A 26,863-nucleotide genomic window follows, 5' to 3' on the forward strand; every position below is an offset into this window, starting at 1 on the left:
GCTATGACAAACCTAGACAGCATATTAAAAAGCAGAGACATTACTTTGCCAACAATAGTCTGTTGAGTCAAAGCTACAGTTTTTCCAGTAGTCATGTATGGATGTGAGAGTTGAACTGTAAAGAAAAGTAAGTGCAGAAGAACTGATGCTTTTGAACTGTGGTGTTGGAGAAAACTCACGAGTCCTTTGGACTGCAAGGTTATCAAACCAGTCCATCCTAAAGGAAATTGGTCCTGAATATTCATTGGAAGGACTGATGCTGAAGCTGAAACTCCAATACTTTGGCCAACTGATGTGAAGAATCGACTCATTGGAAAAGATCTTAATGACAACAAAGTTCGAAGGCAGGAGAAAGGGACAATAGAGAATGAGATGAAATCACTGGATGGTTGGATGGCATCACTGACTAGATAGACATGAGTTTGAGCAAGCTCTGGAAGTTGGTGATGGCCAGGGAAGCCTGGTGTGCTGCAGTCCATTGGGTCGCAAAGAGTTGGACACAACTGAGCAACTGAACTGAACTAAACTGAAGCTGTTTCAAGGTTTTGTGCAGAGAAGTGACTAATATGACTTAAGTTTCAAAAAATGACTCCGCCTACTGTGTTAAGAGCAGACTTTGGAGAGCAACAGTGGAAGTAAAGATACCAATTAGGAGGCTTTTGTAGAATTCCAGGCAGAAGACTTAGTGGCTTAGACAGTGGTGACCATAGTTGTGACGGTCAGAATCTGGATATATTCCAAGGACAGACTTCCCTATGTGTTGGACATATGGAGAGACAAGTAATTCTTGAATTTTAAGCTTAGACAGTCAACCTAGGAAGGCTTCTCCCCCTCACATCCCTCAGGGTCATCCCAGTGCACCAGCCCTGAGCACCCTGTCTCGTGCATCGAACTTGGACTGGCGATCTGTTTCACATAAAATAATATATATTCATGAAATGAAATTTTATTGAACATCGGCTATGTGTTAGGCTTATTCTAGACACTGAGAACATGAAATAGACAAAGTCTTTTATTTCTCAGAGCTTATATTTCATCAGGGGAGATAGATAATTAACATGGATTTTTATCTGTTTTATTTACCGAAGTATCCTTAGTACTTGAGTACTGCCTGGTACCTATTAAGTATTTGATAATATTGTTTGATTGAATGAACATTAATAAGATAATTTCAGATAATGTGCACTAAGAAGAAAATAAAACAGCATGGAGATATGATGGAGTATACTTTGAAAGAGTGTAGCTAACCTAGATTGTGTAGTATGGTACATCAAATTATTGTTTGGCAAATATTCATCCACTATTTCCCTCCACCTTCATGACAAAAGGAATTTTCTAAGCCATCAGTGTTGAATTTGACTGTGCAACACGCTTGGCCTCATGATAGGCGAAATGTATTTTATAGCGTTTTGACTATGGGCTTGGCCATATAACTTGCTTTGGCCCACAAGATGTCAGAGATATGAAAAAATCAGAAACTTCCAGTGTTTACATATTTTGGGTTTTCAGTACTTCTATCCCTGACATGAGAAGAGCATGCCCATCATAGATTTCTTCTGAGTTTTGGAAACTCAGTTCAAGTGGTTTAGTTTCTTTCACTAAATTTAGTGAATTAATATTTTGCCTATTGATGCTACTTTCACTAATCTCTTGACTACTGATGTGGAAGTCCTAATATAAAAGAAATATGAGCAAACAAGTTGTATTTTGGGTAAGAGCTGTGAAAGGAAGGGATCTGTTCTGTGATAGGACTCAATGAAAAAATGTAGATATAAAGCTTTTTTTTTTTAAACAGGATTTTTAGTAATTTAACCACAAAAATCAACAAAGTGCAGAAGGAGAGCATGTTTGTTTAGTCCCATGGCTAAGCTCCACCCTAGACAAGATATTTTCATTTTCAACACATGATACATAAGAAAAGGAAAATGTGAACCACAGGAATGGAATAAATATCGAGGACAAAAGCAAAGTGTTGAATATATTATAGTCACACCAATCTTAAATGAATAAGCACTCTAAAGGAAAATGAAGCAACAAAGTTATTTCATATGCCAAATGTCCCCACCAATGAATAAAAAGCAGACATTAAAATTCTTGTAAAGTGGCAAAGAAACTATGATTAATATGTTCCTGGTACAAGGTAATAATCACATTATACATGCAAAAATATGAAAAACCATGGTGACAGGACAGGAATATTGGGATTACTTAATGAATCAATCCCAATGTACACTGAATGCCAGATATAGGATTTATCCTAAAATACTGTACTTCAAATCAAATGTTCAGAAAGTCATCTATGCTGGAAAACAACATTCAGTAAAAACTCAAATTGGAGTGATCTAACTTTCAGACTTACTAGTATAAGAGCGTTCTGACTCGCAGCCAGGTTTTGAACATAATCTTCTGTAACAACCCAGAAGCTCAAACAATGATAGAAGAAACAAGGACCAGTCAAAAGAGACACAACAAAACCTATATATTTATTACATATTATAGAACTGAAGGCTCTCCTTTTTTAGGCTTAGAATATGTTACTTAATTTGATAAATAGTACTTTGTTGCTCAGTTTCTCACCATTTTCTTCAGTTTTACACTTTAATCAGAATTGAAAAAAATATCAGAAGCCATGGATAACAGGTTTGATTGCAAGAAAATGGAAAGGAGGATAGAAGAAAGAGACCCACTTGTCAGAGTGTGAAGTAAATACAGAGAATAACGATGGTGCCAAGGACACAGAGGCAATTAACTCAATCCAGGCGAATTCAGTAGAAAGATAAGTCAATCAAGCTCTCTTTAGTAACCCTTGTGGCCATCACTCTACGAAAAGAAGTTCTATAACTAATGCAAACAAAAATGTCCCAGAATTACTAGGGAGTGAAACTGTTGGTTAATTCAAAGACAAGTTTAATTACTAAAACTTAAAAAATTTTAAAAAAAATCTCTTTATATCTTCTAAAATTATCAATATTTACCTTAAGTACATGGAAACAAAAACCTTATCTATCCAAAGTATTGCATATCTTCTGAACAGTGTCACATACTTTAGGCCTAACTGTAGAAACCTCAGACTATTGAAAAAGAATCAAGTGGTAATGGCCAGGTGACAAACTTTCTACAAGATATATGATGAACTTGGCAATTGCTAATGTTCTGTTTTAGTAAGAATGAAACTCATTTAGTTTGAGTTCAAAGGATCAGTTTGAGAATTAGTCAAGAGACTAAAAAGCTGGAAAAATATTTCTACTATAACCATAGAAACTTGGAAAAAATTCCCCAAATATGTAGTGACCATTTGTAATGTTCTCTGGTTTTTGATACCCTTCCTATGTTTGATGAATTTCTAGTCTTACGAAGTATGACTCTCTTAGGTAAAACCCAGAAAATTTAGTTATCTAGCCTGCCCTACCCCAAAGGCCCTGATAATCAGAGTCAACTGTGAAAGACTTCGATTCAGAAGTGAGCAACTAGGGAAAGGAAGCTCTGTATAGCACCCATTTGCTCATAAGGATAAGAATCATTCAACTGTTGAGTACTGAAATCACTAAATTAAGCAATGGGTTCCCACAGTGCCTGATGAGAATGTTGTGACAAAGAGGGACTCATCTTTAAGCAGGTTTTGTGGTGTAGTTTTTGGTATTGTTTCTGGAAGCTTTACCTTGACCCTAGTTCTCCAGCTCTCAACAACTTGGTCAACTACTCAATATCCTTTTAATAAAACTTCTGCTGCTTAACAGGCTGGAGGCAGTTTTCCCCTACTTAAAATAAGAACCCTGGTTGTTACTAAATGGCTACTAGAAGCAGTTGAAGGCAATACATCCCTAGGAAAATAAAAAAGATCTATGATCTGATGCTATAAGGGTTGATGGCTCCAAAAATCCAGCTAATTTTCTGGGAAAGAAAAGAAAAAAGTCTGGTAGCCCATAGCCCACAGTAGCAAGGAAACAAATTATTAATTACAGTCACTTGAAGTGACAAATGAAGGCAAAACTCTGGGAGATCCAGTGGCTTGTAACATTGAATAATATAAAGAGTATGAAAAATTCAAGCAAAAAGTTAGTTGCTTCTCATTCCACAGTAAGGGTTTGAAAAAAGATACGTAAGTGCTCACAACCCTAATGATGCTACAATTCTCTGTTCAAGGCAAGAATCAAGCCACCACAGCCATGAGCTACTCCTTAACCCTGTTCCTTGGGAGGTAAAAGCCAGCATTAGTGATGAGCATTGTCTTCTATGACCCAAGAGAGGTGATGGGTACCACTGCTTTCAACCTAGACCACGGGATGTGGAGGTGGAAGACCTCAGCCAGAAGCACGAAACTACAAGGGGCAGGAGGAAATGGTTAGTGACCATTAGCTCTAGCTACCTGATCAGACGATCTGTATGGATCAAACAGATAGGGATACAAAAAAAAATTCCAACTTAATAAAGTGATTAAGTTATCTAGATTTAGTGAGAGAGGTCTGACTTGAGCCACTGCAACAAAAATTTGTAATGTCTTTTCCAATTTCTAGTCCTAAGTCAATTCACAGACCCAGAATTTTTGGCTTGGCCTTCCTCATAAAGGCAACTGCATTGAAGAAAGGGAAATGCCTGGTCTTTTGGGTACTACTATCTAATGTATCTAATTGCTCTGAATGAGAACTAAAACTGGGGGCCTAGAATACCACTGTGGACTAGTGGTCAGAAAGGATGCTAGTGGGAATTAAATGATGACTGGACTTTTAATCTGAATCTGTCTCCTATCTAGGCCAGCTGGGCCCTTAACACATACCGAGTATACAGTTAGAATTGGTGGATGATATAAATGACCAAAGCCTAATCAGATAGTCATTTCTACAAAGCTGCTGTAGCAGACATGCATTCTTTACCAGAACTCAGTGCCACATATACAAGTATAACCTGGAAAATGCTTTTCCCCCTCTATTACAATAGACACAGAAACACCTAGCATAGCTATTTTTCATATGACAGGTAGGGCAATAATATTATTTGGCTCTGAACCACAGTATACTTACTTCACTAAGACCATTACTGTCTCACTATTACACAGGTAACTGCACTGATGATATATGTCTCTAGGACCTACAGTAATACATACTCAAGATTCTTAGTAAAGAACAGGTATGTAAAAAATACCTGTGAGTCTAATACGAGTGCAGTATGGTGAGAGATACATCAAACAAAAATATAAGAGCTACACCTCAGTGAAGTTTCTGAGAGTCCAGTGATCTTCAGCATATCAGGACAGCTTCTTCAAAGTTACAGATAACTTATTGTACCTTCTGCCACTAAAAGAGCAGCACAGAGCTAGATAGGGCTCTTGAAGGTAATACATGTATGTGTGTGTATGTATATGTGTGTGTATATATATATATATATACACTCTAAGGCTGGGAATCTTGTTTTGATCTATTTATGAAGTGACCTGAAAGCCTCTATTTGTAAGTGGACCCTGGAGGAAAAATGAGGCTTCCTAGTTAGTTCAGGCTGCAGTGCATCAACTTGGACTTAATGACCAATAGACTCAACAGATGTTAGAACTGTCAACAGTTTATTAAGAGCCTGTGGGGAGTTCTGACAAGAGGAATCAGAAATAAGAAATAAGCAATTGGAAAAGTGAAACTTGATGCGGAATCTTCCCTGCTGGTGAAAGTGGTGGCACACTGCGTTTTCAAAGGAGCGGTTGTGAAATGGTTTTAGTGATACACAAATGGCATAAGAGGAAAGCAGAAGCAATCGTAGTCTTCTTTAATACTTGGTGGAAGAGCAGTAGCACCAGAATTTCCTCATTAGGCCAGTTCTATGTCATGGTTTTAGGCTTTAATTTTGGAAACTGAACTGTTTCTCTCATCCAAATAACCTCTTAATAAACAAACTCCTTTTTTTTTGCTGAACCAATCATAGAAAACTGTTGCTCAAAATTAGGAGTTCAATCTGAATATAAAAATAAATAATCTGAGAACAGACCAACAACCTATCAAATATTTATAGGATATTAATATTAGGTTACTCTCAAATTCTCTGATCAAGGGATACAAAGATAAAAAGTAGTTCTTAGGTGGTAAACCGATGTGAATGTTGGAGCTTTACATATAAAACTGAGGATTATGAAATCTCAAGTACAGAATCTCAGATGAACTAGTCAATGATGAGGGAACAAATGAAAAATTACTAGCGAAAAATACACGGCAATGAATATCTTTAAAGGAGAAAGAACAAGAAGAGATGTACACTGGTACATCAATCTCAGAGAAGGAAAAGAAGTGCTAATAAAATTACTGTCCTGACTATTCATTCAGTATTCCATTTAGTATTATTCCATTGAGTATTACCATTTTTTAAAAATAACAAAAACAGTCCGACAATTTAGTCAGACGTGATTCACCTATAATCTAATGGGTTCATAAAAAAATAATGGGATGATCATAAATGACATATCTTTTACTTCTCTGTTACAGACTGGAGTTCACATATATTAAATAATTGGGCTCCCTTTACAGAGTGAGCACGAAGCTTTCAGAGCAAGACAGGAGCACAGAGAGGTCATGTCAGTGCACATGAATCAGCAAGGAACAGAACATCAAGGAGGTTTTCTCTGTTTTCATATGAGAAGAAAAATACCGCATCTCTTAGAAAATGATTTTTTCATGCTGTTTCCAAGGCACTATTAGTCACAAACCAAATTGTTATTTTTGCTGGTTTTTTTTTAAAGGAAAGAACTGATGGCTGAAAAGATACATATGATGGAAAATAACTATACAATAAATCAAATAGAGTAAATTTTAAAACTACCAAATATTCTTTAGTAATAATACCATCTCCTTTCTACTGGAAGTTGGAGATTTTGATAGTGGAAGAAGAAAACAGTCACTTCAGGAATTTCTTTTAAAAAGCAGCACATAAAAAATCGTATTTCAAGTATTTAAACAAATAGTCTTTGCTAGGATACTCAAAAGTTCACCATAGGTGAAAAGTGTATTTTAAAATAATTCACAAATTTTATGTAATACATAATTTCAAGCTATTTTCCAAATGAACTGTGTGTTCGTATGTGTGTGTATGTCTGCACTGTCTGTGTCAATCTACTTTTTTACCTAATTTATCTGGATGGACCCAATTTAATTAATATTAATATCCAGACAGAGCCTATAAAATTTATCCAGTTTATTTAGATGGAGCCTATTGGCATCACCGACTCTGTGGACATGAGTTTGAGTGTACTCCGGGAGTTGGTGATGGACAGGGAGGCCTGGCGTGCTGTGATTCATGGGGTCGCGGAGAGTCGGACACGACTGAGCGACTGAACTGAACTGAACTGATGAAAATAAAACATATATTTACAAGTTTGCTAGAGAAGAAACTGACAATCCTAAAATAGCACATGAAAAATGATGTGTAAAGTAAATTATCCAACCAGATTTAAGTTCCTCAGGAATCACCGTACACAGTTTGCAGTCAGACAGAACTAAGTTAAAATCTTGCCTCTTTTTATCGATCTCAGGCAGTTAGCTTAAGTCACTGACTTAGTTTTCCTTGTCTCTAAAATCCAGATACTATTTTAGAATACTTTTGAGAATAAAGTGAAACAGTGTAAACAAAATAGCCACTATGGTGTCCTGGACAAACCTGGCACTCAGAAATGGCTGCTGTTTTGTATATTTTTCTGATATAGACTTAGACTCCACTTAAGTTGAATGTTTCTAGGTATTCCTTTAGCATTAAGGTCATACTAAGATGCATCTTGGATTTCTATATTACTGAATTTCCATGGTAAACTTTTTTCCATACTTGAATAAGCTCAGATCTTTCAAAGTCTTCTAGGTTATATACTCAATTGCTCCCTCTGAAAACTGACTTCCATGAAAATATCAACATCTTTTACAAATATGGAACTCAAAACTGGACACTAAAGCTCCACAAGAGAAGATGAGGTAGCATCCGGATTCATGTGATCGGTTGCTTTCTGTATCATTATTTCACACACTTTTAGTTTTCTTAGTTGTTGATATTATAGTTTTTGCTGATTCAAACTACTGTGGTCTTTTTGATGATCATCTCCAGATAATGGCTTCACCAGACATACTACAATGAAACTGCCAGTTGCTGTGATGTAGAAAAAGAAACCTCAAGTCTCACTTATGGTTTATTAGATCTAACCTTGAAAAAGTGAACATTTCTATGATCTTTGACTCTCCAGTTTGTAAATTCAGAATAACCATGCAGGTGATTATATGCCAAAGCCTTTGACTGTGCAGATCACAGTAAACTGTGGAAAATTCTTCAAGAGATGGGAATACCAGACCACCTGACCTGCCTCTTGAGAAACCTCTATGCAGGTCAGGAAGCAACAGTTAGAACTGGACACAGAATAAAAGACTGGTTCCAAATAGGAAAAGGAGTATGTCAAGGCTGTACACTGTCACCCTGCTAATTTAACTTAGATGCAGAGTACACCATGAGAAATGCTGGGCTGGATGAAGCACAAGCGGGAATCAAGACTGCCAGGAGAAATATCAATAACCTCAGATATGCAGATGACACCACCTTTATGGCAGACAGTGAAGAGGAACTAAAGAGCCTCTTGATGAAAGTGAAAGAGGAGAGTGAAAACGTTGGCTTAAAGCTCAACATTCAGAAAACTAAGATCATGGCATCAGGTCCCATCACTTCATGGCAAATAAATGGGGAAACAGTGGCTGATTTTGTTTCTTGGGGCTCCAAAATCACTGCAGATGGTGATTGCAGCCATGAAATTAAAAGACACTTATCCTTGGAAGAAAAGTTATGACCAACCTAGACAGCATATTAGAAAGCAGAGACATTACTTTGTCAACAAAGGTCCATCTAGTCAAGGCTATGGTTTTTCCAGTAGTAATGTATGGATGTGAGAGTTGGACTGTGAAGAAAGCTGAGTGCAGAAGAATTGATGTTTTTGACTGTGGTTTTGGAGAAGGTTCTTGAGAGTCCCTTGGACTGCAAGGAGATCCAACCAGTCCATCCTAAAGGAAATCAGTCCTGAATATTTATTGGAAAGACTGATGTTGAAGCTGAAACTCCAATACTTTGGCCACATGATGCAAAGAGCTGACTCATTTGAACAGACCCTGATGTTGGAAAGATTGAGGGCAGGAGGAGAAGGGGACGACAGAGGATGAGATGGGTAGATGGCATCACCGACTCAATGGACATGAGTTTGGGTAGACTCCGGGAGTTGGTGATGGACAGGGAGGCCTGGTGTGCTGTGGTTCATGGGGTCACAAAGAGTCGGAGATGACTGAGCGGCTGAACTGAACTGATTATAAGAATCAAATAACATATGTAAAAATCTTTATATATTTTAGCTGTTAAACAAACACATTGCTATTATGGATACCAAGGTAAAAGTTCTCTTTCTTGATTATCTCATTTATCCTCATGTCCTGAGCACAGCAGAACATCATTAAAGATGTTTAACATTTCTTTATAGAATGGGAAAAAAATTAAAACTGAAACTTCCCAGTACACAGCTCAGGTTGGAAGATGGAAGGGTATATAAAGATGTATGTTGTATAGATATAAGGATCTATGTTGTATAGATCAAGATGCTGGCAATCTGAAATATCACTTCTTATTCATTTCTTTCTAATCAGTTTAATAGCAGCATGGTAAAGGCAACTGTGACTCTTAATAAATACTTCATGAATAAATGAAGTTATATATACAAGCTTTTTAACTTCTAAGGTTGGCTAAAGGGTAAGGAAAACAACTTAAAAAAACAAAACAAAACAAAAACACAAAGACAAAAAAACCCTCCATATCCACTGTCCTCAATAATAAGAGTTTCATGATCTAGTACATTATAGAACTGCAACCAAAAGGCATATCAAGAATCTAGAAATAGGCTTCTTGATAAAAATGTTTACAAATTAATTTGCCTATTCCTATAAGAGACCAAACCCTTTGGTTTCTCATGTAACACTGTCCATCTTCTGTTTACTATGTAGTCTAGTCCATATTTGAAGAAGGAAATGGCAGCCCGCTCCAGTATTCTTGCCTGGAGAATCCCAGGGACAGAGGAGCCTGGTGGGCTGCCGTCTATGGTGTCGCACAGAGTCAGACATGACTGAAGCGGCTTTGCAGCAGTAGCAGCAGCATCTAGTCCATATTTTAGTTTCTATTTGATTGAAATGAAAAAGCCCACTCTTATCATTGTAGTCTTAAGTGATCTTCTGGAATTCTATTGCTAATTATTATAAGCATAATGTTTTTGACCTTTTTTCAAGCACTACATTATGTTACGGTATTTACTATTGCTTCAAGCCATTTTTTGAACTTATATAATTACTTAAGATAATATGCTCTTATACTTTCCTTCTAAAACAAAACTTATAGCTTTTTAAAGATACGGTGGTTCTGGTCCTTCACAGGAGCTTTGATCTGGTAGATACCATGTAGTGCCACGCAAATAATAAAACATAAACATGAATCTCTGTTATCCTCTTACTCTTCTTGGCTTTTAACTTGAAATGTTCACTCTGACCTATTCACAAAATTCTTCCCTGTTCTTCATTGCTGCATCTTGCCCACAGAAATGGTTTGCCCAATGGTTAAAAGCTCAGGCTCCAGAGCCAGACTGTCACTTTCTAGCTTTGTGATCTCGTGGCTAATAACATTATTGTGAGTAATGAATATATACACACTCACACATGTAATAATATCCTTGGACTAGTGCCTGAAACCTAGTAAATGCTATATAAGTATTAGCTTCTATTGTTGTTGTCATCATCAATATTTCAATTTGGGAGCCTTTGGTAGCCACCACTTCCTCTAGATCTAACCTCTGTCTTTCCTTCTACATCAGCTGCTCACTGTTCACATCACAAGTTATCTAGCTATTCTTCATCTCAAGAAGCTTTACCCAACTATAGGCCTTTAATGATAGTATACCCATCAGGTGTGTCAACTCTTCACTTCCGTGGCCTTTGACACTTTGATTTTGTTGATCTGACTATGATTTGAATCAATTCTTATCACCATCTGAATTTTAAGAACTTTAATGTTGTACAATAATGGAAAAATCAACTGAATATTTAAGAAAAGCTAAAAACTTTTAATGAAGAATAAAGCTAATCGTCACTATCACTATAATGATTCAAGAAGTGATTGAATTATTTAGATGAATGTTTAAGTTACACAAAAACAGAATGGGCATTTTAAAATACTGACTCTAACTAAAGTATTTATACTTACTGTACTCTGATTTAGAAGTTTTGCTTTGCCTTAAACAAAAATGTTATCACAAAGAACAAAGAAGAGTGCTAAATTAATTGGTGGGCCAAACGAGTTAAGTGCAAATACATAAGTTTTAATTTTAAGTTGGAACATATTTATGTCTTATCCCTGAAACAGGAATTATAGTACTTAATCTAAGCATTGTTATTTCTATGCTGCTGATGCTGCTAAGTCGCTTCAGTCATGTCCAACTCTGTGCGACCCCATAGACGGCAGCCCACCAGGCTCCCCTCTCCCTGGGATTCTCCAGGCAAGAACACTGGAGTGGGCTGCCATTTCCTTCTCCAATGCATGAAAGTGAAAAGTGGAAGTGAAGTCACTCAGTCGTGTCCGCTCTTAGCGACCCCATGGACTGCAGCCTACCAGGCTCCTCCGTCCATGGGGTTTTCCAGGCAAGAGGACTGGAGTGGGTTGCCATTGCCTTCTGTTATGTCTATAGTATCTTCTTAATGCCCACTGTTGAAATGGAAATAGTCAATAGATTTGCCTTACCAAAGTCCATGATTGTTAACTTGTCAGTAAGTTCTTTTAAGATTATTCTCATGTAAATGAGTCCAGGAGAATAAGAAAGAGGATCAAGAAGATTGTTAAAATATAAAGTGAAAAACAGCAATAAATTTGATTTTAAGGTGTACTGCATGAAATCAGCATTCAGAGTATAAGACAGAAAAATAGTAACATTTTAGATCATACCTATACAAATCTTTAAATTCCCTTTGATATAAAAAATGAGGTACAGCTGAAAGTACAGATAACGATTGAATATGAGGGTGTATTATTCACTTTAATGTGACCTGGTCTGATAAAACCCTTTTCTAATATGAGACCCAAAGCAAAAGTTACAAGGGCAGATGTTGAATTCCTACTGAGTTGCTTCTTGTACAGGTAACAATATAGCCTGCCCCACGATAGGAGAAGCAAGGTCAACTGATTAGGATGAGAAGGGGCAAGAGGCTGGGAAATGTCAGGAAAGTGTCATTTCCCTACACTGATATATATAAATAATACACCAAATAAATATAAATGATGCAAGTGCTTTAAAGCAAGAATTAAAAACGCGTGGAGAGATTCATCAGTTGTCAAGGAAAATGTTACTCATAGTCTTAACAGATTTCAGAACTGTAAGACCTACACTAGAGACCAGTTGGTCTGACTCCCAAATTATTAAGAGGAAAAAAGTAAAGCAACACAAGTTATTAAAGAACTTGTCTTGCAATCAGGTTTAATTCTAGTAACTATATAAAAGATTAGAAACTAAAGAGAGTTCATTTTGGCCAAATATTGCCTTTTATTAAACAGTTTTTGAGATGCAAACCTCAAGAATACTGTAGAAAACCTGGATCAAAAGAGTCCTTTTATAATTAAAAAATTATAACAATGCTTTGACCACAGAAACTTTGAAGTAAAGGTAATTGCTCCTTACTCCTCTCTGAAGATCTAAATTAAAAGAATCCTCTAAAGTGCAGATTATTTTCCTGGAGGTGATTTAGAAAATACAGGCCATAATTCTGCTTCTTAAGAGGAAAAAAAAATAATCTTTTATTACATTTGGATGGGATTTTATTTTTTAGGAATCACTGCTTGGCTGTGAGTAGTTGTTGCTTGCTGAATATTATTCACACTTCCTCCCTCATAGCAAGCTCATGTGTAACAGTCTTAACTTGTGGGATGAGTTAGAACACTTCATTCTAATCCAAAGGCCATAGGTCATTTTCAACCACAAATTCGTCCTCCCTAGGGAAGTGTCAAGGGATGTGGTCTTTCCCACCTCATTTTTCTACAATCTCCTTTAGTATAAAATAAAGTTTATGTCACTAATGACCAAGTCTGAAATATTATAATGCCTTATCTGGTAATTAATATCAAGAGAGAAATCTTTTCCAGGTCCTCAGGAATTTCAATTGTCTAGTTTTAATGAGGCATAATGAAAGAATAAATATCTTGAAGGGCTGACAGGAGAAATTTTCTCATCAAGATTATTTTGATAGCCTAGAACACGAGTTGACAAATGTTTTTCTGCAAAGGGCCAGACAGTAAATATTTTAGGTTACGTGGGCCCCATGATCTCTCTGAACTACTCAACTCTGTGGTTGCAGCATGAACACATAAATGAATGTGTGGTTGTGTGTTTCAATAAAACTTTATAAAAACAGGCAGAAAATCAAATTTGACCCATGGGCTGTAGTCTGCTATCCCTTAATCCAGAATTTGTAACAATTCAAGAGAGTTTAAAATAAAAAAAATAATTTTAATAAAGTACAGTATGGCTGTTATAAATCACTACACTTAGGGATACCTAGCTGATTCCCAGATAAACTGTATGTTAAAATCTTTTCAGGTTTTCTTGCTTACCTTTTCCTCTCTATTATATAAATTATAACAAAAATTCCTAAATTCATTAAAAATTTAGACAATTTCTACCAATTAATAAGAAAAATTTATAAGAAGTGCGATTGCAAAACTTTGGCTTTTCAATTTCATACTACATTAGTGAACTCAATGTAATAATTTTCTCGGTTTAACAAGATAGAGTTTATAGAGGATTTTTTAATGCTATCATTTAGAATACCTACAAAAAAGCACTTACAAGATAGTCACTGATACAGATTCATTATTAATTTGAATTATTTTTCCAGTTGATCATTTTAAAAGCTTTCTTCGAATAGTTTGATTAAACACAAACATTTGATTATTATTATGAATTGGACTAACAGTATAAGTATTGTGTATTCAACTTAGTAAATAATTCAGGATGTAATTTCAGTGTAAATTTTGATTCACATAATTAGTACATAGGTATATAGGTATAGGTAATCCCTTTATCTGATCTAAGATGTTTAGATCGGAAGAAGGTGAGTATTTATAAAGTTTAGTGACATCTCTATTGATAACAAAAAACCCTGGTAAATGACATTTAAAAATAAAACATTTTCTCAATATAATTTCAGTTTCATTCTAATTCTAATTCTAAATATAACTGTAACACTCAAAAGGGTTGGATCACTGATTAAAAACTTGTTGAGTCCAGATACCTAAAAAAAGGAATAGTATCCTTTATATTGGAAAAGACTCTGATGCTGGGAAGGACTGGGGGTGGGAGGAGAAGGGGACGACAGAGAATGAGATGGCTGGATGGCATCACCAACTCGATGGACACGAGTTTGAGTGAACTCCAGGAGTTGGTGATGGATAGGGAGGCCTGGCATGCTGTGATTCATGGGGTCACAAAGAGTCGGACACTACAGAGCGACTGAACTGAACTGATAGTGATTTGCAATTCTACTGCAGTTAATATTGTAGGATAAATTATAAGCTATTTGAAAAGATAATCATTTCAGATTTTCCATTCTGTTTCTCTTTTAAAACACTGAATTTTTAACTTTATTGAGACTTAAAGGCTAAGTCAAAGATCTCTCAGTAAATGTCACATTGAACGTGAAAATATGCAGTTATTTTTAACTGTCTTTTGATATTGATTTCTAACATAATCCCACAGTTAGAAGAGACTGTGTATGACTTCAATACCTTTAGACAATGAAATTTTTGCACCTTGTTTTAAAGTCCCTGGATAAGTTCCACTGTCTCCTGGTTTACACTCTACAGAACTTGAGTAGAATTTGTATCCTGCTGTTGTATGAAAATTCTATAAATCGTTGAATTGGTTCATAGTACTTTTCAGGTCTACTATATCCTCCTACTTTTCTGTCTATTCACTCTATTAATTTTTGAGACTTTGAAATTCCAACTAAAAATCTTAATTTATCTACTTAGAAATAATTGTAAAAAACAAAAAAAGAATAGAAAATGCCAGAGTACACGTTCATAGTAAGGGTAGGTACCGTCTTATAAATTTCTTTTTCTAATTTTTATTTTTGTTTATAGATTCATTGACAACTGGGTCACAATGTAAACTGCATTTCTTATTCTGCATCACAGAAAAAAAGGCCACTCCAATACACAATGATTCAAACTGTTGCTTGTACTTAACAATGTATGTTGAAGATTGTTATACTACAGTTTTTAAAAAAGTTAAAGAGTGGTTAGGACAAAAGACATATAAAGACAGAAACTAACACGGGGTTAGACTTCTTCTTTCAAAGATTTTGGAAAACTTCAACGGGGGATGATTACTTCACAGACTGGAATGTAAGCCCAGTTGGAATCAAGGTCTACAGGGCTTTTGAGGTGTCTAATGTTGAAAATCTCAAGTTGACTTTAGTTAAAAAAACTGGAGAGGAGAAAGGAAAATTTTTGTTCTGGAAAAGTGTTCTTCTTTGATGCAAAAAGAAATTCATCTTACAAAGGAAGAAGGAGAGATGAGCTGCCCTAATTTAGTCTTTTGGAAACAGACAAAAAGATTATAAATATGCTAAAAAAAAACCCTCTTGTTTCTTCTAAGTATTACTTTATAAGCTACGAGATGTCTTTTTTGTGTGCATGTGAAAAATTTCCAAGCCTCCAAAATTCATAAAAATTAACTTGAAATACTGAAATCCATTTCAAAAAGAATCAGAGTATAGAGAATCTCAATTTTTGAAAAGTTACATATATAAGAAATCTCATAGTAGGTGTTTACATTTTAGATATTCTATCCACTTTCCTTTTTTATAGTTTTTCTATTTGGAGAGGTGGAAACATTCAAATGTTAAAAGTATTCCACAATGTGTGTTATTTAAAAAATTCTCAAGTCCCGAAGTGAAAGTAATAAACTTTCCTATTAATATATTAATTAAGTTTTAATCATCTATGAATCTAATAACATGAGTCAAATAAACTATTAGAATCATGTTTATTCTAAACTATGTTAATTTATTTAATAAATTAAATTTATTGTTCTTACTATATAAAGGAAAAAGGATAGAGAAGTGGAACTTTGGTGCAAATAGAATGTAATATTTTAATGACTGATGTGATTTAATGAACACTTCTAAAGGTGATAACTAGTTTATCTAACATAAAGAGATACTAATTTTTTAGGTTAAAGGCAAAGGAGAAAAGGAAAGATATACCCACCTGAATGCAGAGTTCCAAAAAACAGCAAGGAGAGATAAAAAAGGCTTCCTCAGTGATCAGTGCAAAGAAAAGGAGGAAAACAATAGAATGGGAAATGTCTTCAAGAAAATCAGAGATACTGAGGGAACTTATCATGCAAAGATGGGCACAATAAAGGACATAAATGGTATGGGTCTAACAGAAGCTGAAGATATTAAGAAGAGGTGGCAAGCTCAATATTCAGAAAACCAAGATAATGGCATCTGGTCCCATCACTTCACAGCAAATAGATGGGGAAATAGTGGAAACAGTGGCTGACTTTATTTTTCTGGGACCCAAAATCACCGCAGATGGTGATTGCAGTCATGAAATTAAAAGATGCTTACTCCTTGGAAGGAAAGTTATGACCAAACTAGACAGCACATTAAGGAGCTGAGACATTACTTTGCCAACAAAGGTCTGTCTAGTCAAGGCTATGGCTTTTCCAGTAGTCATGTACGGATATGAGAGTTGGACTATAAAGAAAGCTGAGCACCAAAGAATTGATGCTTTTGAACTGTGGTGTTGGAGAAGACTCTTCAGAGTCCCTTGGACTGCAAGGAGATCCAACCAGTCCATCCTAAAGGAGATCAGTCCTGGGTGTTCAATGGAAGGACTGATGTTGAAGCTGAAACTCCAATATTTTGGCCACCTGATGCAAAGAGCTGACTCATTTAAAAAGACCCTGATGCTGAGAAAGATTGAGGGCAGGAGAATAAGGCGACAACAGAAGATGAGATGGTTGCATGGCATCAACGACTCAATGGACATGGGTTTGATGGACTCCGGGAGTTGGTGATGGACAGGGAGGCCTGGCATGATGCGGTTTATGGGGTTGCAAAGAGTCGGACACGACTGAGCTGAATTGGCAAGAATATGAAAAAGAACTATACAAAAAAGATCTTTATGACCCAGATAATCATGATGGTGTGATCACTCACCTAGAGCCAGACATCCTGGAACACGAAGTCAAATGGGTCTTAGGAAACATCATTACGAACACAGCTGGTGGAGGTGATGGCATTCCAGCTGAGATATTTGGAAACCTCAAGGATGACGCTGTGAAAGTGCTGCACTCAATATGCCAGCAAATTTGGAAAACGGAGCAATGGCTACAGGACTGGAAAAAGGTCAGTTTTCATTCCAATCCCAAAGAAAGGCAATGCCAAATAATGTTCAACTACCACACAATTGTATTCATCTCACATGCAAGCAGAGTAATACTCAAAATTCGCCAAGCTAGGCTTCAACAGTATGTGAACTGAGAACTTTCATATGTTCAAGTTGGATTTAGAAAAAGCAGAGGAACTAGGGATCAAATTGCTAACATCCACTGGATCATAGAAAAAGCAAGAGAGTTCCAGAAAAACATCTATTCTTGCTTCACTGACTATGCTAAAGCCTTTGAATATGGATCACATCAAACTGGAAAATTCTTCAAGAGATGGGAATACCAGACCACCTTTTTTGCCTCCTGAGAAACCTGTATGCAGGTCAAGAAGCAATAGTTACCACCAAACATGGAAAAATGGACTGGTTCCAAATTGGGAAAGCAGTATGTTAAGGCTGTATACTGTCACCCTGCTTACTTAACTTATATGCAGAATACATCATGCGAAATGCCGGGCTGGATGAAGTACAAGCTGGAATCAAGATTTCCAGGAGAAATATAAGTAACTTCAGATATGTAGATGACATCACCCTCACGGCAGAAAGTGAAGAGGATCTAAGAGCCTCTTGACAAAACTGAAACAGTAGACTGAAAAAGCTGGCTTAAAATTCAACATTCAAAAAATCGAAGATCATGGCATCTGGTACCATCACTTCATGGCAAATAGATGGGGAAACAATGGAAACAGTGACAGACTTTATTTTCTTGGGCTCCAAAATCACTATAACCATGATGTAGTGACTGCAGCCATGAAATTAAAAGATGCTTGCTCCTGGGAAGAAAAGCTATGACCAACCTAGACAGCATATTAAAAAGCATAGACATTACTTTGCTGACAAAGGTGCATCTACTCAAAGCTATGGTTCTTCCAGTAGTCGTGTACGGATATGAGAGTTGGACTATAAAGGAAGTTGAGTGCTGAAGAACTGATGCTTTTGAACTATGGTGTTGGAGAAGACTCTTGAGAGTTCCTTGGACAGCAAGGAGATCAAAACAGTTAATCCTAAAGGAAATCAGTCCTGAAGATTCATTGGAAGGACTGATGCTGAAGCTGAAGCTCCAATACTTTGGCCACCTGATGCAAATAACTGACTCACTGGGAAAGATCCTGATGCTGGGAAAGACTGAAGGTAGAAGAAGGAGATGATAGAGGATAAGACTGTTGGATGGCATCACCGAATCAATGGACATGAGTTTGAGCAAGCTCCGGGAGTTGGTAATGGACAGGGAAGCCTGGCAGGCTGCATCCATGGGTCACAAGGAGTTGGACATGACTGAGCGACTGAACTGATACTGAACTGAATCTTTTAATGTGGCTCCGTGGCAAAGAATCCACCTGCCAATGCAAGAGACGTGGGTTTGATCTCTGAGCCGGGAAGATCCCCTGGAGGAGGAAAAGGCAACTCACTCCAGTATTCTTGCCTGAGAAACCCCACGGACAGAGGAACCTGGGGGCTATATTCCATAGGGTTGCAAAATGTTGGACATGACTGAGTATGCAAGCACAATCTTTTAATATAATTTGCAAGATCACACATTAAATGGCAGAGATCATTGTCAGGTCTCTTCAAGGGTTAATTACCTAACACAGAAACCAGATGACTCCGGTAAAGGCATTTGCTGTTCTCATTTTAAATGTTTCTAATGGTGGCCACAAGATTTCTTTTGAGCAGAAAGTAATATTCAATTTTTAAGTTTTTTTAAGAGAAAATTTCAATTTTGATCAAAGAAATATTCATCTAAGACACCCTTATGAATAAGTTTGCTATTTTACATAATCTCTTATCCAAATAGAGTGTTCAAATAAGAACTGGCCATATATTATTAAGAAAAGATGATTAAAAATAATACATCTGTAAGAGTTTGGGATTAACCTGTACAAACTACTATATATAAAACAGATAACCAATAAGGATCTAGTGTATAGCACAAAGAACTATACTCAATATTTTGTTATAATTTTTAAAGGAAAAGAATCTGAAATATGTATATGTATATATATAAAAAACTGAATCATTTTACCGTACACATGAAATGAACACAACATTATAAATGAACTATACTTCAGTTTTTTCATTTTTTTTAAAAGGATACATCCACAATACCCCGAATTTATTTCAAGTCTGTGTTCTTTCACTATCACAATTCCTGTGTGTATATGGAAAGCATCTATAATTCTTTTCTTGTATGACTGCTTCTGAAATAGGTTATTTAACATAAACTCCTTGAGAATACACATGTAAATAGGAGTTTTCTGGGAAAATATCACTTCCTGAAAGGTCAGCTGATGACATCTGGCTCAGAATTTTCTCTTCTGAAAGTGAAAGTCACTCAGTTGTGTCCAACTCTTCGCGATCCCATCGACTGTTACAGTCCATGGAATTCCCCAGGCCAGAATATTGGAGTGGGTAGCTTTTCCCTTCTCTAGGGGATCTATCTAACCCGGGAATCGAACTTAGGTCTCCCGCATTGCAGGTGGATTCTTTAGCAGCTAAGTCACTCTTCTGAAGGTTATGTATCTATTAGAAATTTTGGGGGGGTTAAACTACTTTTAAAAACATCTTGAGATAAGTTGCACAGAGATTTGATCCCGTATGAAATGCTTCTGTGAGTGATTAATTAATCTGGAAAACTTACTTAGAATTTTTTTTTTTGCTCTGCTGACAAACTCTTTGTTGAAATATAATGGTAGCTATTGAGGAGTAAGAATTTTCTTTATATCATACCAAAATTGATTTTAAATTAAGAGTATGGAACTAAAGTGGTATTATGAGTTCTTATGATACTCCTCTGAGTGTCATTATTCTTCTACTTAACTGCCAACTGAAGAGTAATTTTTTATTTCTTATTCTGACAACCATTACCTGTGCCAAATATCCTCATACACAATATGTTTTATGCTTTATTTATAATTTTATTATGTTATATAATACCGTATATTGTGTAATATATAGTTGTTTAATACTTTGTTATACTAAACATATAAATAAGACATAAAATAGTGTGTGAGAATTCACCATATAATATACTGTAATTTAATATGCTTATTACAGAGATTACCATTAAACATCTCATCCTAAGTGTTTTTCATCCTGGATACTAAAAAAAATAAAGATTTGTTGAAAAGTCTACGAATTAAGCTATTAAATACATTATTTTCAGCCACTGCTCAGACTTAACAAATTAATAAAACCACATTGTACCAAAATGACGTTTATTTTGTAAAGCTTCAACATGCATTATAAATTCTGACAAGCATATTCTGAATTTTGTTCTCAAAATGGAACTATGGCAGAAGAGCCCTAATTTGATAACTGTAATAAAATCTATTAGAACCCCAGTGGTGTTAACCTAGTCCGAAGGCCTAAAGAGTGCAAACAAATTTCGACAACCATTACATAAGAAATAACAAACTTAAGGCAAAAACTTAAAAAAAATCTATACATGACTACTTTCTTTTTAAGTGCAGAGTCATGCTGAAGATAGGTCATTTCTGGGAATCCAGCAGGAAATTATTCAGTGCTTTTTTTGTTAACAAATGGAATTTATGTTTACAGATGTAACTATTAGAATATATACTTATACCAGAAAAAATATTAGATGAAGATTCATAATTAGCTGAAAAAGGATGTTTTAAATATTTTAAAACTTCATGTCATTGTATGGAAGCCAATGCTTCAGTTTATGGAAGAACAAATTAAAACCCTTGAGGGGATACTTACCCTTTTCTGTTCCTTTACATACTCTATCAGTTCATCTCTTGTTCTCTTCACTGCCTCTTCCACAGCCTTTTCACTTCGTTTCTGCTCTTCTATTATTGCTGCCTTAACTGTTTCCTGTTTGTGGGAGGATGAGAAAAAGTCAGGGAGGTATGTGCTATGGCATGTTTGTGCCCATTTTATATAAACTAAAAACATTCAATGGGTTGAACTTATTCTGTCCAAAGCATATCTTTAAACAGGAATAAGAACTTACAGAATCTCTTGGGTTCTGTGAACAGATTCCACAGAATTCACTTCTCCAAACTGAGTGAAAGGGGAAAAAAAAAAATGGAGTAAGCCATTTATTGCAGGGAGAGCCTAAAAGACTCCAATGGCTTCCTTACCAACTTTTCATTTGATGTTTACATGATTGATTGCCTTCCTGTACTTTGCACTATTCACATAAAACTTTCAACTGTATTTATTCTTCCAAGAACACCCTAATGTTCTAGGCTGTTTTATTCATGTTTAGCTTTTCCATCATACAATAATCAAGTGTGGTCTGGGTGGTAAGATTTACAGCTAGTTTAGTCCTCCTGCCAGGTTAAGATGTTGAGAGCTGGACACCATGAATGATAGGTAAAAATTTCACTGTGTCCTCAGATCTGAAATGAGAAATCTAGGAAGAAAAGTGGTACTACTCATTTTGCTGAAATAGTAATCAAGGACGCTGAGAGATTTCAAATTTTCAGGTAAACAGAAAGACAGCTAAAATTCTGAAGAAGAAATATAACACTTCTCAAAAACTAAGAACTATTTTGTGCTAAAACAGCATTTCATAGATTGGAAGAATGCTACTAACTCTAACTTCCTTTTTCTACACAGGTAGTATCTTTCTTCGAACAGGCAATCAATTAGAAAATGCCTAGATATTTCTCAATAATATTTTCCTCATTTTGCTATTCTTGAGGACCCTTCACTTTGTTGTGTATACATGTTTTGGTTTAGTTTTTCCCAATTTTATACACACACACACTTAAGTTGGGTCTGACTCTTTTGTGACCACCTAGACTGTAGCCCACCAGGCTCCTCTGTCCATGGGATTTCCCAGGCAAGAATACTGGAGTGGGTTGCCATTTCCTTCTCCAGGGGATCTTCCTGACCCAGGGATTGAACCCATGTCTCCTGAATTGGCAGGCAGATTCTCTACCACTGAGCCACCTGAGAAGCCCTATCTGTTAACCCCAAATTCTAAATTTATGCCTCCTCCTGTCCCCTGCAGTAACTATAATTTTAGTTTCTATATCTGTGAGTCTATTTCTGTTTTGTAAATAAATTCATCTGTATCATGAACAGATTCTACATATAAGCGATATCATGTGATATTTGTCTTTCTCTGACTTACTTCACTCACTATGACAATATCTAGGTCCATCCATGGTGCTGCAAATGGCATTAATTTGTTCTTTTTTTATGGTTGAATAGCATTCCATTGTGTGTGTGTGTGTGTGTGTGTACATAGCACACTTATTCATTTATGTCAACAGACATTTAGGTTGCTTCCATGTTTTGGCTATTGTAAATAGTGCTGCTATGTACATTGGGGTGCATGTATCTTCTCAGATTAGAGTTTTCTCTGTATATATGCCCAGGAGTGTGATTTCTGGGTCATATGATAACTCTTTTAGTTTCTTCAGGAAGCTGCATACTGGTGATATCTCATTATGAAAAACTATAGTAATTTTTGGAAAAAAAAGACAAAAAGATTATTTCAAATTAAAGCACCTACTATTACAATTCCTGTTGGTTTCACACATACTAATTTGGAATTTGAAACTTTTCAGATTTTATAAAGGCAAAAAGTTAATACATATGTTACTAAGCCCCCTGAAATAAAACACAATAATAGTTCTGTGATGAAGGGTGTGAATATTCACACTATATGGGTAAATTAAAAGTGTAAATAGTTTCACATTATTTCAGGACAGGATTTGCAAATAGAAAGTTTCAAAAAGCCTTGGTTTTCAAGGGTTTTATAATTTTAAAATTACTGTAGACCTAGACTAGTTGAATATAGAAGATAAATCCATATGATATTGAATATCAAATACAATTTCTATCTAGTAAGGGTCAAATTTGACTAGAAATGTTTGAAGACAAAACCATCAATTTAAATAAAAGAAATATATCCAGGAAAAAGATGAAGAGAATTAGCTACTATGTTCTTCAGTTAACACTTTTCTTTTTTTAAGGGTGGATAGGCCTGAGAGTTTATACTGTCTGCTCAGTCCATACTTCTGAGGATCCTTCTTTCTTAAATTTTGAGTTGAAGAAGAACACTTACAAAGAAAGTCTCCTTTGATTCTCTTCTCCCCAGCTGGCAGTTAGGTGACAGTCAAGGTTGTGAAATCTATTTATACATAGCTATATTTAAAACAGATATCCAACAAATGGTTAGGGTCCCTTAGGAAGCATCACAATAAACAGAGCTAGTGTAGGTGACGGAATTCCAGTTGAACTATTTCAAATCCTAAACGATGATACTGTTAACATGATGCACTCAATATGCCAGCAAATTTGGAAAACTCAGCAGTGGCTACAGAACTGGAAAAAGGTCCGTTTTAATTCCAATCCCAAAGAAAGGTAAAGCCAAACAATGTTCAACTACTGCACAGTTGCACTTATCTCACACATAAACAAAGTAATGCTCAAAATTCTCGAAGCCAGGCTTTAATAGTACATGAAGTGAGAACCTCCAGATGTACAAGTTGGATTTAGAAAAGGCAGAGGAACCAGAGATCAAACTGCAAACATCAACTGGATCACCGAAAAAGCAAGAGAGTGCCAGAAAAACATCTACTTCTGCTTCATTATGATAAAGCCTTTCAGTGTGTGGATCACAACAAACTGGGAAATTCTTCAAGATATGGCAATACCAGACCACTTTACCTGCCTCCTGAGAAACCTATATGCAGGTCAAGGAGCAACAGTTAGAACTGGACATGGAACAATGCACTGGTTCCATTGGGAAAGGAATACTTCAAGGCTGTATATTATCACCCTGCTTATTGAACTTCTATGCAGAGCACATCATGCAAAATACCGGGGTGGATGAAGCACAAGCTGGAATCAAGATTGCTGAGAGAAATATTAGTAACCTGAGATATGCAGATGACATCACCCTCATGGCGGAAAGTGAGGAAAATTTAAGAGCCTCTTGATGAAAGTGAAAGAGGAGAATGAAAAAGTTGGCTCAAAACTCAACATCCAAAAAACGAAGATCATGGCATCTGGTACCATCACTTCATGGCATCTGGTACCATCACTTCATGGCAAATAGATGGGGAAACAATAGAAACAGTGACAGACTTTATTTTGGGGGGCTCCAAAATCACTGCAGTCACAAAATTAAAAAGATGCTTGCTTCTTGGAAGAAAATTTATGACCAAACTAGAGAGCATATTTAAAAAGCAGAGACACTCCTTTGCTGGAATGTCTAGTCAAAGCTATAGTTTCTCCAGAAGTCATGTATGGATGTGAGAGTTGGACCATAAAGAAGAATGCGCACTGATGAATTGATGTTTTTGAACTGTGGTGTTGGGGAAGGCTCGAGAGTCCCTTGGACAGCAAGGAGATCAAGACAGTCAATCCTAAAGGTAATCAATCCTGAATATTCACTGGAAGGACTGAGGCTGAAGCTGAAGCTCCAATACTTTGGTCACCTGATGCAAATAAGTGACTTATTTAACTTAGATGCAGAGTACATCATGAGAAACGCTGGAAAGATTGAAGACAGGAGAAGAAAGGGATGAGAGAGGATAAGATGGTCTGATGGTATCACTTATCAATGGACATGAGTTTGATCAAGCTCTGGGAGACTGTGAAGGACAGGGAAGCCTGGCGTGTTGCAGTCCATGGGGTTGCAAAAAACTGGAAACAACTGAGCAACTTAACAGCAACAACCCACAAATACCTACTGTATAGCATGTGCAATTCAGGTCCATATTATGTAACACTCTAAATGTGAAAAGGACTTGAAAAAGAATAGATACATGTATGTGTATAACTGAATCACTTTGCTGGACACCTGAAACTAACATAACATTGTTAATCATCTATACTCCAATATAAAATATAAATGAAAAAAGGAAAAAAAAAACTTCTATTATTTCATTTATTTCAAGAAATAAATATCTTTGAATATGACATAAAAAGTTTAAACCTTTCATTTTCTAACCAAATTCTGAACAAGAAACAGTGAATTTTGTGTGCATGTTCATGTGTCTGTGAATATCTGTCTGCATGTTTTGTTGAATTCCATGAATGAACTGTATTATCCCTGTGAGTCATGAGACTTAGTCTAAAATAAAATATATCTCACAAGGGATGGTGATTTGCCACTAATGAATACATTCAAACAAGGCAATTCTGAAAGAATACTTTCCAGAATATTTTAGTAATGGTCACACCCTGGAACATGATATATTCTCTAAGGCATGATTTATTCTCTAACCTTGGCACTACTGACAATTTCTTGCTGGGGGTGGAGATGGGAGTATTGTTATAAGTAGTATACTTGGTATTTGCTTACTAGATCATCTTCAGTTGAGAAACACTGCTCTAAAATTAACGGTTTGGAGGGAAAAACATCCATTTGCATATGTATTTTGGTAAGTTTGTTAAACTATATGTTGACACTTATCCTATTTTCTGTTAAAAATATGTGTAAAAATCACATTCACATTATTATATAACTTGTTTTTTAAGTGTGGAATAAAGAGTTCCAGAAAAACATCTATTCCTGCTTTTTTGACTATGCCAAAGCCTTTGACTGTGTGGATCACAATAAACTGGAAAATTCTGAAAGAGATGGGAATATCAGACCACCTGACCTTCCTCTTGAGAAACCTATATGCAGGTCAGGAAGCAACAGTTAGAACTGGACATGGAACAACAGACTGGTTCCAAATAGGGAAAGGAGGACATCAAGGCTGTACACTGTCACCCTGCTTATTTAACTTAGATGCAGAGTACATCATGAGAAACGCTGGGCTGGACGAAGCACAAGCTGGAATCAAGACTGCCAGGAGAAATATCAATAACCTCAGATATGCAGATGACACCACCCTTATGGCAGAAAGCGAAGAACTTAAGAGATTCTTGATGAAAGTGAAAAAGGAGAGTGAAAAAGTTGGCTTAATGCTCAACATTCAGAAAACTAAGATCATGGCATCCAGTCCCATCACATCATGGCAAATAGATAGGGAAAGAGTGGTAGACTATTTTTGGGGGCTCCAAAATCACTGAAGATGGTGATTGCAACCATGAAATTAAAAGACACTTACTCCTTGGAAGGAAATTTATGACCAACCTAGACAGCATATTAAGGAGCAGAGACATTATTTTGCCAACAAAGGTCCATTTAGTCAAGGCTGTGGTTTTCCCAGTAGTCATGTATGGATGTGAGAGTTGGACTTTAAAGAAAGCTGAGTGCCGAAGAATTGATGCTTTTGAACTGTGGTGTTGGAGAAGAAGACTCTTTAAAGTCCCTTTGATGCAAGGATATCCAACCAGTCCATCCTAAAGGAGATCAGTCCTGGGTGTTCATTGGAAGGACTGATGTTGAAGCTGAAACTCCAATACTTTGGCCACATAATGCAAAGAGCTGACTCATTTGAAAAGACCC

The 26,863-nt window shown here is 36.2% G+C and overlaps 1 protein-coding gene across 6 annotated transcripts in view; it reads right to left on the bottom strand.

Annotated features, from left to right (window-relative positions):
* The window catches only part of CCDC91 (coiled-coil domain containing 91), a 415,614-nt gene that overhangs the window by 63,104 nt on the left and 325,647 nt on the right, over positions 1 to 26,863 (bottom strand). For all 6 annotated transcript variants that reach the window (XM_055395013.2, XM_055395019.2, XM_088837256.1 and 3 more), the window contains one exon: positions 21,199 to 21,312. In XM_055395013.2, the coding sequence (XP_055250988.1) occupies positions 21,199 to 21,312 (114 nt within the window). The remainder of the gene's footprint in view (positions 1 to 21,198; positions 21,313 to 26,863) is intronic.

Source organism: Moschus berezovskii, chromosome 6 (genome assembly GCF_049115385.1).
Source record: "Moschus berezovskii isolate FMDL1 chromosome 6, NW_MosBer_1.0, whole genome shotgun sequence".
NCBI lineage: Eukaryota > Metazoa > Chordata > Mammalia > Artiodactyla > Moschidae > Moschus > Moschus berezovskii.